This window comes from Aotus nancymaae, unplaced genomic scaffold (assembly GCF_030222135.1).
Source record: "Aotus nancymaae isolate 86718 unplaced genomic scaffold, 86718_ANA_hifiasm-v0.15.2.pri h1tg000079l, whole genome shotgun sequence".
In the NCBI taxonomy this organism is placed as follows: Eukaryota; Metazoa; Chordata; class Mammalia; order Primates; family Aotidae; genus Aotus; species Aotus nancymaae.
Genome location: NW_026988494.1, coordinates 27,295,868 through 27,310,372, shown reverse-complemented (window position 1 = coordinate 27,310,372; position 14,505 = coordinate 27,295,868). Strand labels below are relative to the sequence as shown.

The following is a 14,505-nucleotide window of genomic DNA, read 5'->3' as shown; positions in this document are numbered from 1 at the left end:
GTCCTTAATCTTAACAGCATCATTATGAACTCTTGGACTTAACCATATTTGGCGTGCATCTGTCTGTTGGATTCACTACCTGTATTTAAGCACAAATGTTCCCATCTTTGGCTAGTGGGAGCCACTTCAGTTGGCCCTTGAGTCCTGTTGTCATAACTCTGAGCTTCCTGGACTGTGATAGCTTTCTTGCTTTCTGGTGTGATGAATATTCTGATCTCATCCTGTATATTTCCTCTCTCAGACCTGGAATCAGCCATTTCTCCAAGGAACCTGATTCCTTTCAGTGGGAAGTGGTTTTTAGAGACCATATTCTGGCATGGAATGGCCTTTTATGTAAAAAGGACGAGGACAAATAAACTATAAGATGTTAAATAAAACACTGGTGGAAAAACAAAAGAAACCAGCCTGGAGACAGTTTAGATATCATGGGTGATGAGTGTAACTAGCCCCCAAAGAAGTCTGGATTTGTTTTTTGTAACAAGGCTATATGCACATATTGACATCTTCATTTTTTTCGTGGTAGTAAGTGAGGTTAGTATATTTAAAACCCTGGAACATTCCTGGGCTCCTCTGTCTTAACAGCTGCACATTGAAGCTGTGGTATTCTGACACCTTGTGGTAGTTTTAGTTTTTGTGTGCAAAAACTTTTTTAGAAACCCCGCAAAACCCAAACAGCCTGTGTTCTAGATACCTTGGCATTCCTTATGGCTGATAGTCTTCATTCCTGGCAGCCTCATTCCTGAGAGGTTGCCTGTAGTCGAGAGTTCAGCATATTAAATCTTGTTTCTTGTGTATTTTAACATTAAAATTGTGATTAATTTCAAATAAAAAAAGGATTTCAGATGGAATTTAGTTACAAAGAAGTATGTATTGAATATGTATGTAGTCAATACCTGTTACAGCTCTCTTTCATTTCATTTTGTTTCACTGGTGTGATCAGTCTGACCCCTGTAAAGTAAGATAGCTACTGATATTCCCATTTCACCTAGGAGAAAACTAAGCCTAAGAAAACTAAGAATTTAAGTAATTTGTGCCAGCACACGAGCTAATAAGTGGGCGAGATTTTTATTGTATTTGTTTTATGTAACTCCAACATCTTGTAATCTTCCTAAATGCCATGTTGTCTTACCTTAAATAATATAAACATTTCAAAACACTTAATGATAAAATGATGGTTTTAAAAACTTAATGAAAAATTAATAGCAGAGTACTGTTTGCTCATTTTGGTTTGAAGGAATAAAAGGTATCAGCCAATCTGTCTTTCATAGCCTGTTGAGAAGTAGCTGTCTAGGTGTTTCAAACTCCTGTTGACGTCACAGAAAAGGCAAATTATAATGGCGGTTTCTATTTGATTGCTTACCCATTCTATGTTTGCTATGGAAGAAAATAAAGTAACTTGGTTCGTGTAATTTTGTGTGATTATTAATGCTTCCTGAAGAGTGTGTGTGTGTGTGTGTGTGTGTGAGTGAACGCACACACGTTTTAGAGACAGAGTCTCTGTCACCCAGGCTGAAGTGCAGTGATGTTGTCTTAGCTCACTGCAATCTCCACCTCCTGGGTTGAAGTAATTCTCATGTCTCAGCCTCCAGAAGTAGCTGGGACTACAGACATGCACCACCACATTCAGCTAATTTTTATATTTTTATTAGAGATGGAGTTTCACTGTGTCGGCCAGGCTGGTCTCAAACTGACCTCAAGTGATCCTCCCACCTTGGCCTCCCAAAGTGCTTGGATTACAGCCTGAAATGTTAAGGTTATGTTTGTGGTTGCTGAACTACATGAACTCTTATGCCATATATTCAGATTTATTTTCATTAAATGTATTTACTGGAGGTAGATTGAATCATACAACATGCAGAAAGTGACCAGGTGAAAAATAGGATTTATGATTAATGCTCAGTCATGTGAAAATTGGTTTAATCAGTTATACAGTCAGAATTTGGCTTAACTAACTTCAGGATTTTGTTTCCTTCATAGTTGGATAAGTTTTAGAATATCACAGTTGATCACAAAAACTCCAAATTAAAAATCAACCCAGGCCAGGCATGGTGGCTTATGTCTATAATCCCAGCATTTTGGGAGGCTGAAGCAGGAGGATCACTTGAGCTCAGGAGTTTGACACCAGCCTGGTTTGCATAATGAGACCTCATCTCTACTAAAAATAAAAAAAATGACCTGAGCATGGTGGCTCACACCTGAAGTCCCAGCTCCTCAGGAGGCTGAGGCTGGGGGATCACTTGAATCCTTAAAATCGAGGCTGCAGTTAGCCATGATTGTGCCACTACACTCCAGCCTGGGCAACATAACAAGACCCTGTCTCAGACACACACACAAAAAATCAGTCTAATGCTGCCCATCAAAAGAAATATTAAGAATATCTGGCTGCCTTAGAAACTGTTACAGACATTTCTTCCGGGGTCTTTGGGTCTGATTAGACGTGTATCTCCAGTTGTACTTTGTTACAACCACACCCTGCCCCCCTGGTTCAGAGCATGCTTCCTTTGATACCCCTTTCCCCCAAATCTGCATAAGGAAGGCTTTCTGTAAACCTTGGCACAGAAAATCGTCAGCGTTTACCATCTTCACTTCCCTTCCTTCTCCCCCCAGATCTTTATACGTTTCTGATGCTTTTAAGTTCTCCCAATCAATGCCGTAGTAGCGTGTAACACTTTCAGTTGAGAACCTTGTTTCCTTCTTCTTTTTTTTTTTTTTTTTTTGAGACAGAGTCTCGCTCTGTCACCCAGGCTGGAGTGCAATGGCATCTCAGCTCACTGCAACCTCTGCCTCCCAGGTTCCAGTGATTCTCCTGCCTCAGCCTCCTGAGTAGCTAGAATTACAGGTGTACATCACCACCCCTGGCTACTTTCTGTATTTTTAGTAGAGATGGGGTTTCACTATGTTTGCCAGGTTGGTGTCGAGCTCCTGATCTCATGATCCACCTGCCTTGGCCTCCCAAAGTGCTGGGATTACAGGCCTGAGCCACCATACCTGGCCTGCCTTATTCCTTTTTATACTTTAAAGCATCAAATCTATGTTTCACTGTTTCCTTGATATTTGTTGTTTCTTGGCATGTACGCTGATTTTGTTCTTCATTCACTGTACTTGACAATCTTGTTCTGTTCTGTGACATATCCATGATGAGACAAGTTCATATCATTGCAGAATGCTGATGTTTGACATCTGTCTTTGTCTGAATTGATGATGATGATGATGATGATTCTTATATTCTGAGCAACTGACATTTAAATGTTTTTATGCTTCACAACGTCCACCTCTGTAGTCAGGGTCCTTGTAACCCTGTGTCCAGCCTCTCACTGAATACAGTAATTGCTACCACAGTTTTCCAGACACAGAAGTTGAGTCTCAGGTTGAACCGGATTTGGCTATCATAAGTCCTAAGTTAGTGACAGAGCTGGAACTGGAACCTGCAACTGTGACTCCGAGTGCTTGTCGCAACCCTCGGATTTCAAAACACACAGCCTTCTTTTTCCTTCAGGTTAAAATCCTGCAAGCTACTGGGTTGCCACAGCATCTGTCCCACTTTGTGTTCTGCAAATATAGCTTCTGGGATCAACAGGAGCCGGTGATTGTCGCTCCCGAAGTGGACACCTCCTCCTCTCCCGTCAGCAAGGAGCCACACTGCATGGTTGTCTTTGATCACTGCAATGTGAGTTTGTTTTCCAGAGTAGGCCAGCATTTAGATCACTCGTGTAAAAACAAAGCAGAAAATGAACCTTATTTCTTTGAATAATTGTGCCAATATGTCTTGGAGCAGTTTCTGTGGAATGTGGGGATTGAGCAAAAAGTGTCAATGCATCTGTACTCCTCCACAACCCAAAGGTCACTTTTGCATAAGAAACAAATACCTGTGTGTGTATATGTGCGTATTCTTCTCCAAAGAAAATCTATGCCCTGTATTAGATTACTGGAGAAATTATCTAAAACAGTTAAGAAACTTTTGTTTTAGAGAAAGTGAACATAGGTAACAGAGAACTAACTTTGTTGAGCACCGAATGCTCTGTGAAGCTCTCTGTTACTTCTTCATTTGATCCTCATCACAGTTGTATTTGATGATAGTGCAGTTGTTGTTGTTTGATTTTTTTGTTTAGAGACAGAGTCTCGGTCTGTCACCCAGGCTGGAGTGCAGTGGCGTGATGTCGGCTCACTGAAACCTCTGCCTCCCGGGTTGAAGCAATTCTCCTGCCTCAGCCTCCCGAGTAGCTGGGATTACAGATGCCTCCCACTACGCCCGGCTACTTTTTTTTTTTTTTTGTATTTTTAGTGGAGATGGGGTTTCACCATGTTGGTCAGACTGGTTTTGAACTCCTGACCTCAAGTGATCTGCCCACTTTGTCCTCCCAAAGTGCTGGGATTACAGGCATGAGCCACCATGCCCAGCCAATAGTGCATTTTTTTTTTTTCCCAGCTGAAAACACAAACAGTTCAAAGAGGTCAGTTTGCCCAAAGTAGTTCCTCGTCAGTTTGTTCGTGGCTGGTGACCAGCTGAATGTGGACTGTTGGGTCCCCAAGTCTTTGTTTCTCCTGCACCACATTTGATCCATCTCATGTCTTTCGAGAGAGAGATCTCTTTCTAATCCATTTAAAACAAATACTTCAGTGCATTAAAGATAGATAGAGGAGACACCAACAGAGATAGGAGATTCTGTGGTGTCTATGATAAACTGTCTTAGAGCTCATTCCTAATTGCAAAATGCTATCTTATAAAAATGGACAGGCTGGGAGAATTTTTACAAATCAGGTCTTTTTTTTTTTTTTGGTGCTAGTGATCATTATTTCCCTTACCTCCCTTACCTAATAGAGATAGTTAGCTTTCTAAAAAGTGGGAAAAATGTTTTTGAACACACTACCTTATTGCATATAATAACTTTTATATCAATGCATTATAGACCAGTGTTATAACACTTTGTACAATTATGCTTTTAAGAATAACTCTCAAAATACTGCTAACAAAACAATACAATGCTGGTCTTACCTACTAGACTTCTGAGATGAAAAGTTTTAAAAAATTCAGATTTATAGTTAGGTTTAAAGTCAAGAACCTTAGGCCATCTAAGCATTCATCATGGGTGTTAGCTGACAGTTCTGTATAACTAAAACATTCCTTTTTCTATTTTTTTCCTTATATAATTAAGTATGTGATGTCTGGTATAAACAATCCTAAGATTACCAGAAGGAGTTTCCTCTTCTGTAATTAGCTATTGTGTTTCAGGAGTTTTCTGTTAACATCACTGAAGACTTTATCGAGCATCTTTCTGAAGGAGCATTGGCAATTGAAGTATATGGACATAAAATGAATGATCCTCGGAAAAACCCAGCCCTGTGGGATTTGGGAATCATCCAAGCAAAGACACGTAGTCTTCGGGACAGGTGAATGTTAGATGTTCATCTGATTCCATTGATATATATGTAATTTTTTTTTTTTTTTTGAGACAGTCTTGTTCCCTTTGTCACCCAGGCTAGAGTATAGTGGCCTGATCTTCACTTACTGCAACTCTGGCCTCCCAGGAGTAAATGATTCTCTTGCCTAAGCCTTCCCAGTAGCTGGGATTATAGGCATGCACACCACGCCTGGCTAACTTTTATATTTTTAGTGGAGCTGGGGTTTCACCATGTTGGCCACACTGGTCTCAAATTCCTGACCTCAAGTGATCCGCAAACCTCAGCCTCCCAAAGTGCTAGGATTACAGGCGTGAGCCACCATGCCTGGCCAGATTCCATTTATAATTTTTAAAAACTGCTAGAAATTAGTACTGCCATTTATGAAGGTTACTCTTTCCTGAGCATGACCAGGGTTCCCTGGAGGGATAGCGGTGTCTTCAGGGTATTAATCACACAATTAAGCTTCCTTAGGGAAGCAAACTTCAGAGAATGATGGAAGAAGGTTCAATTTGTAGCTAGTTAAAAAGAAACAGTGAAATTAATTTTGGAGAATAGTGACTTACCATTATGAATTACTTCTAATTAATCAGCTGTAGAGAGGATGGATCAAGATTCACTCTAGTGTTCACATTTTCTTTGTCTTTAGCTCATAGTTCTGAGTGGCATCAGTGTTGGAAAGAGGTAGGCTTCTTTGTGGACTTAAAAGGAAGCATTAAAAGGGAATGACTGAAATTGCATGTCTTTGTGCTTTTCATCTGCTTATAGATGAAAACAAGATTTTCTTTTCCTTTTTTGCATTTAGATAGTTTAGCAAATACTAAATTAGAAAGTGACATTTCAGATTTTTTTTTCTTTGTTTTTGAGATGGAGTCTCACTCTGTCACCTAGGCTATAGTGCAATGGTGCAGTCTCGGCTCACTGCAACCTCTGCCTCTCAGGTTTAAGCGATTCTCTCGCCTCAGCCTCCCGAGTAGCTGGACTACAGGCACGTGCCACCACACCCGGCTAATTTTTGTATTTTTAGTAGAGATGGGATTTCACTCTGTTGGCCAGGCTGGCTTTGATCTCCTGACCTCCTGATCTGCTCGCCTCAGCCTCCCAAACTGCTGGGATTACAGGCGTGAGCCACTGTGCCTGGCCTGAGATTTTTTTTCTTGATTCTCTTATTTACCTGAGAAAAATACTTGGCAAATCACTGAAGTATATGGCACTACCTTTGTCTGTCTACAAAAAGACAACCCCTGTATATGCTTTTTTTTTTTTTAATTTTTTTAAAGAGTTGCAGATTATTTTAGATTTGGGGGTACATGTGCAGGTTGGTTACCTGGGTATACTGTGTGATCCTGAGCTTTGCGGTACGATTGATCCTGTCACTCAGATAGTGAGCCTAGTACGCAAAAGGTACTTTTTCAACCCTTGCCCACTCCCTCCTCCCCACCCCTGGGAGTCTCCAGTGTCTATTGGCATCTTTTTGTCCATGAATATTCAGTGTTTAGCTCCCACTTATAGGTGAGAACAAGGGGTTTTTGCTTTTCTGTTTCTGCATTAATTTGCTTAGGATGATAGCCTCGAGCTGTATCCATGTTGCTGCAAGGGACATGATTTTGTTGGGTTGTATTTTTTATGGATGTGTGCTTGCTTCTTCTGTACATTTGATTAGAATTTCCATTTTTTGAGTAATGACTTTGAAATAGATTTGTCATTTTATCTTTTTGAACAAAGTAAAGGAGCCATTTCTAGTTCTGATATTTTAAATTTAACTTTGCTTTCCATTACATTTGCCAGTATGTACTTGTATGGTACTCACTGAAGTACAGATCATTCTGAATTACTCTGTTGGGAGGTCATTTTCATTGTTAATTCTTATGTGTATAGGATCCTAAGCTGCCTGTAATGAAATAGAAATGTATGATTTTCCAAGAACTTCACCTGTTTCCTAGATGGAGTGAAGTGACCAGGAAATTGGAATTCTGGGTTCAAATCTTGGAACAGAATGAGAATGGTGAATACTGCCCCGTAGAAGTGATTTCTGCAAAGGATGTCCCCACAGGAGGAATTTTCCAGCTCCGGCAGGTAACAAGATTGTGAATGTTAATATTAGATTCTTTGGTGCCAGAAAGCTTAATATTGGCTTATTTTTAGCAGAAATGTTGGCAATAATGAAATCTAGACTGGTCAAGTCCGTCTCTTATGTTAAAATTCTCCTATCTTGTGTGTCACAAGTATTGCTATTAAATTTTTTTTTCTTTTAATAAAGTAGAGACACAGGGATCTCACTTTGTTGCCCAGGCTGGTCTTGAACTCCTGGCCTCAAGTGATCCTCCTGCCTTGGCCTCCCAAAGTGTTGGAATTACAGGTGCAAGCCACTGCTGTCAGCCAAGCATTGCTATTTATAATATGTTTAAAACCAGTTCTGTTAGTGTTAGGTAAGAAAGAGATAAGTTTTAAAGGAAAACTTAGAATTGATTTGTGGGACATAAGCCAAACATATCAAACAGCTTTAGAACATTTATGAAGACAAGGAGAAGTGATGTGACATGGCAGAAAGAATAAGCATTCAGACTCTCACATGCTTGGACTCAATTCTGGCTCTCCCACATCCTAGCTTTCTATCCCTGAGCAAGTTCAATAACCTCTTGCCTTCACTTGTTAGGTAGACATGATGATAACACCAACGTCAAAGGATTAGTGTGAGGATGAAGAAAGATGTGTGTTTAAGCACAGGGCCTGACACATAGCAGGTGTTAATGTAAATGCAGCTGGGTAGAAACACAGGCCAGAATCCACAGAACAGAGAAGGATATGGGAGTGGCCACTTAACCCCACGTGCATCTACAGAGTCTGTGCTGCCAACTAACAGTGAGAGGGAAATTGTTAATTTAATTTGTATACATGATTTGGAATTTTTTTTTTTTTTGCTATACTTGACATTAATACAATGTTTAGGAGACTCCCATGTTCTATGAGAGTTTCCATACTTTAAAACAGTAGTAAAATATTAGAATCACTCTAGAAAATGAACGTAGAAAGCATTCAAAGCAAAACAGAGAAAATTAAAGGAAAGAAAAATTGCTTAAATGTTTAAGTTTCTGATGTTTTGAGAGGAGGACAATGATAAACACTTGTTCTCTGACCCCAGCAAATAAATTTTAGCAAAGGGAAAGGAGCTGAAGTTAAAGCATGTGTTATACACATAAAGTAGAATTCTTAAGGGTGTGAAGAACATCTTTTTCTGAGGATCTGTTAAAAAAGATATATCTTCTTCAAAGCCTTAGAAATTCATCTACTGGAAGGCAAGACTGGATAATTTTCTATGATTTAGTGTAAATTGGATATTTAAATATTTATCAAACTTCTGATACTCTTTACTAAAAGTGTTCAAAGAAATGTTGGGTTTTTCAGGAAAGGGCTTTCTGGAGAATATGCCTCTTTACTTTCATGCTGAAAAAATCATGCAAAGTCTGAAAGGGTTTTTCTTATATGACGGCAAAAACCATGATTACTTTTGCACCAACCTAATGTTAATGGCAAGAATAAAGACACAGAGGCCAGAAATTAGGTCCATCTGGATTGAAAGTCATGTGGACAAAGAGCTGGAAAGCAGAAAGGGAAGAGGTTGCAGAAGCTTGTGGCAACTGCTTTGCGGGGTCTTGAATGCTCGGCTTATGTGAGTGTAACATGTTTAGAAGTTGGGATGTATGTTCTTGAACAGGAAGGTGGCTGAGGACAACTGATTAGGTTAAACCATGTGAAAATTGCTGTTTTAGTAGAAACAAATGGTCAAATATCAGCAGTGACGAGAAGTTCTGTCTAATAGTTTAAGTGTAGTTTTAAAAGTTTTTCTGTGGTATAGTAAACCATTCCCAAATCCTCTCCCTCCTCTCCTTATGAATCTTCCCTTAAAGTGCACATTTCACCCTTCACTCTTAGGCACAGATTCAAAATAGATCACTTTGGAAAGTGTTTATGGAAACCAAGCAAACAAAAGGTAGCTAATTGTAGTGACAAAACTGTTTAGGCTATAAAATGTTTTCTTTAGGACTTTGCCCCCAAAATATCTGAGGTTTAGTCCTTGGTAATATTAAATCAGAAAACATCCGTATCCCATTCATTCATATGGAGCTTGATAGGATCAGTGGTTCCCTGAGTTGGTTTTCCTGATCATGCAGAGCTCTTGGGAGCTAAAATCTGATGGAAGAGGGCAAGAGTAATTGACTTGCAATTGAGCACATGTATTCCATTTTTCAAATGCTGTTTTACATTTCTAAAATTTACAAACCAAGTTTGAAGTCAGTAATTTGGGAGTACTGTGAATTTTCTTTTAAAGTATTAATTCATTGTAAATATATACCAGGTCCCACATAATAAACAATCTGAGCAATCATAATTACTGATATTATATTTATATTTACTGATCATTATATTTATAATTATGTAACTATATAATTGATATATTTATATTAGTGATGATATACTTACTGCTATATCAGTAAATTAAATATATATACACAAACTATATACGTAATACTGATATTTACACTTACTGATCTATTTTTATTTACTGATATTATATTTATATTTATATTTACTGGTACTTTATTCTTTAATATGTCATATGTTTTTCTACAGTAATACTTTAACAACTATATAGTGTTTCGTACCACGGATTATTTAAAGTTACCAATATTACACATTTAATTCATATCTAATTTTTTCTTTTTAGACGTGCTTAAGATTTTTTATGTATATGCATGATTATTTACTTAGCTCCCTAGAAAGTTGAATTGTTGGGTTAAAGGAACTTATATTTTTAACTCAAATTGCCTTGCAGAAAACCTGTACCAATTTAAATTCCCACTTACAGTGTATGAAATTGTTTCATAAATACAGGGCATTATTGGAAATTCCCCTTCTAAAAGATAATTGCCAGTTTAGGAAGTGAAAATAAAGGTGTATCATGCTTTATTTTAATTTGTATTTATTTAAGTTAAACTTTTTTATTGGCCAGTGTTTGTATTTTCTTTGTTAGATTTTTTTAATGTTTCTTCTTATCATATGTAAACATATATTTATTCTGTTTTTTAGCTCACTTAAAAGGGAAATGATTTTCCTGATTAGTTTTTGAATTTGTATTTTAATGCTTAATAAGATAGGGTGACATTGTGTCTGAATTAAACATTTTTTCTCAACATCAGCCTGTAGGGGTCTCTCTAAACCAATTTGTTCGATATCAGGAAACTGATTTTAAGACTAAATTGTCTGTGACCCAGGGGCAGTCCCGGCGAGTTCAAGTGGAAGTGAAGTCGGTACAGGAATCTGGAACTTTACCCCTGATGGAAGAATGTGTATTGTCTGTTGGCATTGGGTGTGTCAAAGTTAGACCGGTCAGAGCCCCCAAAACTCACGAGACCTTCCATGTAAGTTTCTATACCTGTGATGTTCTTCTTGAAAGACAAAAGTCAGACCAGAGTGCCTTTTGGAACCTGTGTGAAGACTCCTTTCTGTGAACAATTCTTTCCGTGAATCTCTTTGTTTACCTTTGCTGTCTTTTTTTGTGTCTTGCATTTTCATGGAATCACTGCATCGGACTGTATTATCAGTTTTGCCCTGGAGTAGGTGGCAAGCTGAGGGTTAAAACATCTCAGCCTCCCCAGATTACACTGTGCCAGCTAGTGATTAACCTCCTCAGCATCATCCCACCCCTCTGCAGAAACCCCCTACTGGCTTGTAAAGACTATTTGCCAGCAGGTGTTTGATTTCCCCTGGCGAGCGGGACTATAAACCCAGCAGGGAGAGCATTGTACTGGTTCCCGAAAAGGTCAAATAAGTGTTCACTTTCCTGTGAGAGGCTCCAACTTCCTGACAACTATAAAACCTAGAATGAGGGTGTGGGTAGGTGGGAGGTGAAATTGTGTATTCAGTTGGAAAATATAAATTATGGGTAAAGAGATTGTTTAGCATAGCCTGATTCTTGGATAAATCAATAATTCAGTTCTGTGTAACGTATTTTTTCTTTTAGGAGGAAGAGGAGGACATGGACAGCTACCAGGTAGTTTAGCACCTGTTAGCCTCATCTCAAATAAGCATGATTAAAGTATGTAATTATGCATTCCTGGATCTCGCTATAGTGTTATTTAAGGATTAAACAATTCATACTGCTTTTTTTGTTGTTTTAAAGTAAAACAGAGTACGAAACATTGAGTGTTGTTTCATAGACTGCAAAGTGTGTTAGGAGTGGGAAGTCATTTGTGACTGAGATCCTTTTCCAAGCCTGGAGATCCCCAGCCAGGCTCCCTGAAGATCCTCTTCTCTGGACATTTTCTCTCCGGAGTGAGTCAGCACCCGTTGCCCTTATTACAGCTGTCTCATTCTGAGCTTCAGTCAACCCTATGCGTTTTGCATTTTTTTAAGCCAGATCTTTCTTCCCTACTTCCTGGAATCATACAGCATTTGGGATTTTTTTTTTTCCTTTCCTTTCTTTTCCTAACTTCTCAAGGATTCTGTTTCTGTCTGTGCAATTCCGTCTGTTAGTCATCGTTCAGGACTGTGAGGGCTCTTTGGAGCCTGATTATGTCATCTGTGTAGTCAATCTCCTGGTTTTGTATCATTGTAATTTGATAGAAATGTCTGCTTTCCTATAAGTCACCGATAAAAACACTGTATCAGATAGGGTTAAATACAGAGTCCTGTGGCACAACAGTAGAGACTTGGTTGAAGCTGACATGAATCACTGTTCCTCAGATGTGATATTTGAGTCCTCTGTGATTTTACTGAAGCAGATGCATCGCACGTTTCTCCATCTTGTCCACAACAATGTCATAGGCTATTTGGTTAAGTGCCCTAGTAAAGTCCAGACACAAAATATCTGCAGCATTCCACTGACCTACCCAGTGTGGTAACCTTATTATAAAAGGAAATGAGGTAAGTATGCATGTAGATGTTGACTGGTAGGGTAGTTATTCTGTTGATGATAACCCCTTTCCCCTCTTTCCCCCACCTGTCACCCCCCAAAATGCATGAAAAGAAGTGTGAGAAGCATTTAAATGTTGTTGTCTCTGAGAGCCTATGTTGACATATAGAAAGCAGAAGTTGCAAAAGTTGAAGGATTCTTCTGATTATTCTAAGGTATATAAATTTGAAGTTTTTTTTTTGTTTGTTGTTGTTTTTTTTTTTTTTTTGAGAGACAGAGTCTCGCTCTGCCACCCAGACTGCAGTGCAGTAGAGTGATTTTGGCTCATTGCAACCTCTGCCTCCCAAGTTTAAGTGATTCTCATGCCTTAGCCTCCCAAGTACTTGGCATTAAAGGTGCACATCACCATGCCCAGCCTATTTTTTTGTGCTTTTTTTTTTTTTTTCGAGATGGAGTTTTGCTCTTGTTGCCCAGGCTAAAGTACAATGGCGCAGTCTCTGCTCACTGCAACCTCCGTCTCCCGGATTCAAGTGATTACCCTGCCTCAGCCTCCTGAGTAACTGTGATTACAGATGCCTGCCACCAGGCCTGGCTAATTTTTGTATTTTTATTAGAAATGGAGTTTCACCATGTTGGCCAGGCTGGTCTCGAACTCCTGACCTCAGGTGATCACCTGCCTTAGCCTCCCAAGGTGCTGGGATTACAGGCCTGAGCAACCATGCCCAGCCATAGTGGAAGATTATTGAGTCCTATTTGTGGGTTTTATCCATTAAAGAGACCTTTTAGAAGATTTCTGTTGCAAGTCCTTAAAGTTCTACCCCCAAGCCATTAGAAATAAAACTGGTTCTGGATACCTGAGAATACCCTTTCTGCTCCAGAAAATAATGCTTTCAATTCTGAAAATAGCTGTTTTTGAATTATGGGTGCAGTCAACTGGTGGTAGTAATAAAGAAATTATTGTATACTACCTTACCTTTCTGAAGTATAGTAGAGTAAGATACAGCATCAGTTTCAGATAGATTATCTTGACATTACATTGAATATGATTTTCCTTGCTTGCTTCCAGGATCGGGATTTAGAGAGACTTCGTAGAAAATGGCTGAATGCGTTAACAAAACGTCAGGAGTACTTGGATCAACAATTGCAAAAGCTTGTCAGTAAACAGGGTAAGAAAAACAAATAGAATATTTTTCTCCCCTGCACATCAATGCATAATTAATTATTCTCCCTTTGTAGCCACATCAGTTAAGAGTGAGATGAACACATCAGTAGTGGGGATGGCAGGAGCAGACGAATGTTACTCCTTGTTTATGTCATATCCTTTACTCAGCTGTCATGTCTTGGTGTAGGTCTTCCTTCCAGCCCCCACAAAGAAAGAAAATACAGTGCACAAAGCAAACGTGAACCCTCAAAGATAACTTAAAGATTGTATTTGGATAACCTTTATCCAAAGCTAGGTTTTCTTATCCGGAGGGCTTGAGTCCTCTGACTCTGGAGCAGTCACGCCTGTGCAGTCCCTCTGTAGGCCTCCCAGGAAGTGAAGATGGCCTCTCTGTAAGAACCCACCTGACCTCCCTAGCTGTGGGTTAGTTTTTTATCACTGGGGAGCGCTCATCAGCTAATAAGAGAAATATAGGCAAATCCAGCCTTGACTCAGGACTAAAAGATAAATGGCAAGTGGGGTTTCAGCATTGAATCCTCATTCCCGATGTTCTAGATAAAACAGAGGATGATGCTGACCGTGAGGCGCAGCTCCTGGAGATGCGGCTGACCCTCACTGAGGAGCGGAACGCGGTGATGGTCCCCTCTGCTGGCAGCGGCATTCCAGGGGCCCCAGCAGAATGGTATGAACCAAGGGGTGTGTCTCGTGAGGCTCTGAACTCTCCCCAAGCCACCTGCTTTTAGCCTGAATTTTACATGTGCTGTGGTTAATGGAAGATTCATGATAGCATGGGGGGGATATGTTTAAATAAAAGGAACTGTTAAACTATTTTCATGAGTTGAATACGGCCTAAAACTGTTTTATTAAATAATGTTGTTATTGGCCAACGTCATTAAGATTTCTGAGAACTTAAATCAATATTTAGTACCACTGCACTTAGCATTAAAAAAAATAGTTAATATGTTAATTACTTGGGTCATTCCCTTAAAAGACTGTTCAGTCATAAGAAAATTGCATCTCCACGCGATTTTGG

General features: G+C 39.3%; 1 protein-coding gene across 2 annotated transcripts in view; it reads left to right on the top strand.

Moving 5' to 3' along the window:
- KIF13B (kinesin family member 13B) overlaps window positions 1–14,505 on the top strand; it is a 194,428-nt gene that overhangs the window by 125,907 nt on the left and 54,016 nt on the right. For both annotated transcript variants that reach the window (XM_021665164.2, XM_064368766.1), the window contains exons 22-28: window positions 3,497–3,667; window positions 5,231–5,388; window positions 7,341–7,473; window positions 10,671–10,817; window positions 11,420–11,449; window positions 13,377–13,476; window positions 14,028–14,154. In XM_021665164.2, the coding sequence (XP_021520839.2) occupies window positions 3,497–3,667; window positions 5,231–5,388; window positions 7,341–7,473; window positions 10,671–10,817; window positions 11,420–11,449; window positions 13,377–13,476; window positions 14,028–14,154 (866 nt within the window). The remainder of the gene's footprint in view (window positions 1–3,496; window positions 3,668–5,230; window positions 5,389–7,340; window positions 7,474–10,670; window positions 10,818–11,419; window positions 11,450–13,376; window positions 13,477–14,027; window positions 14,155–14,505) is intronic.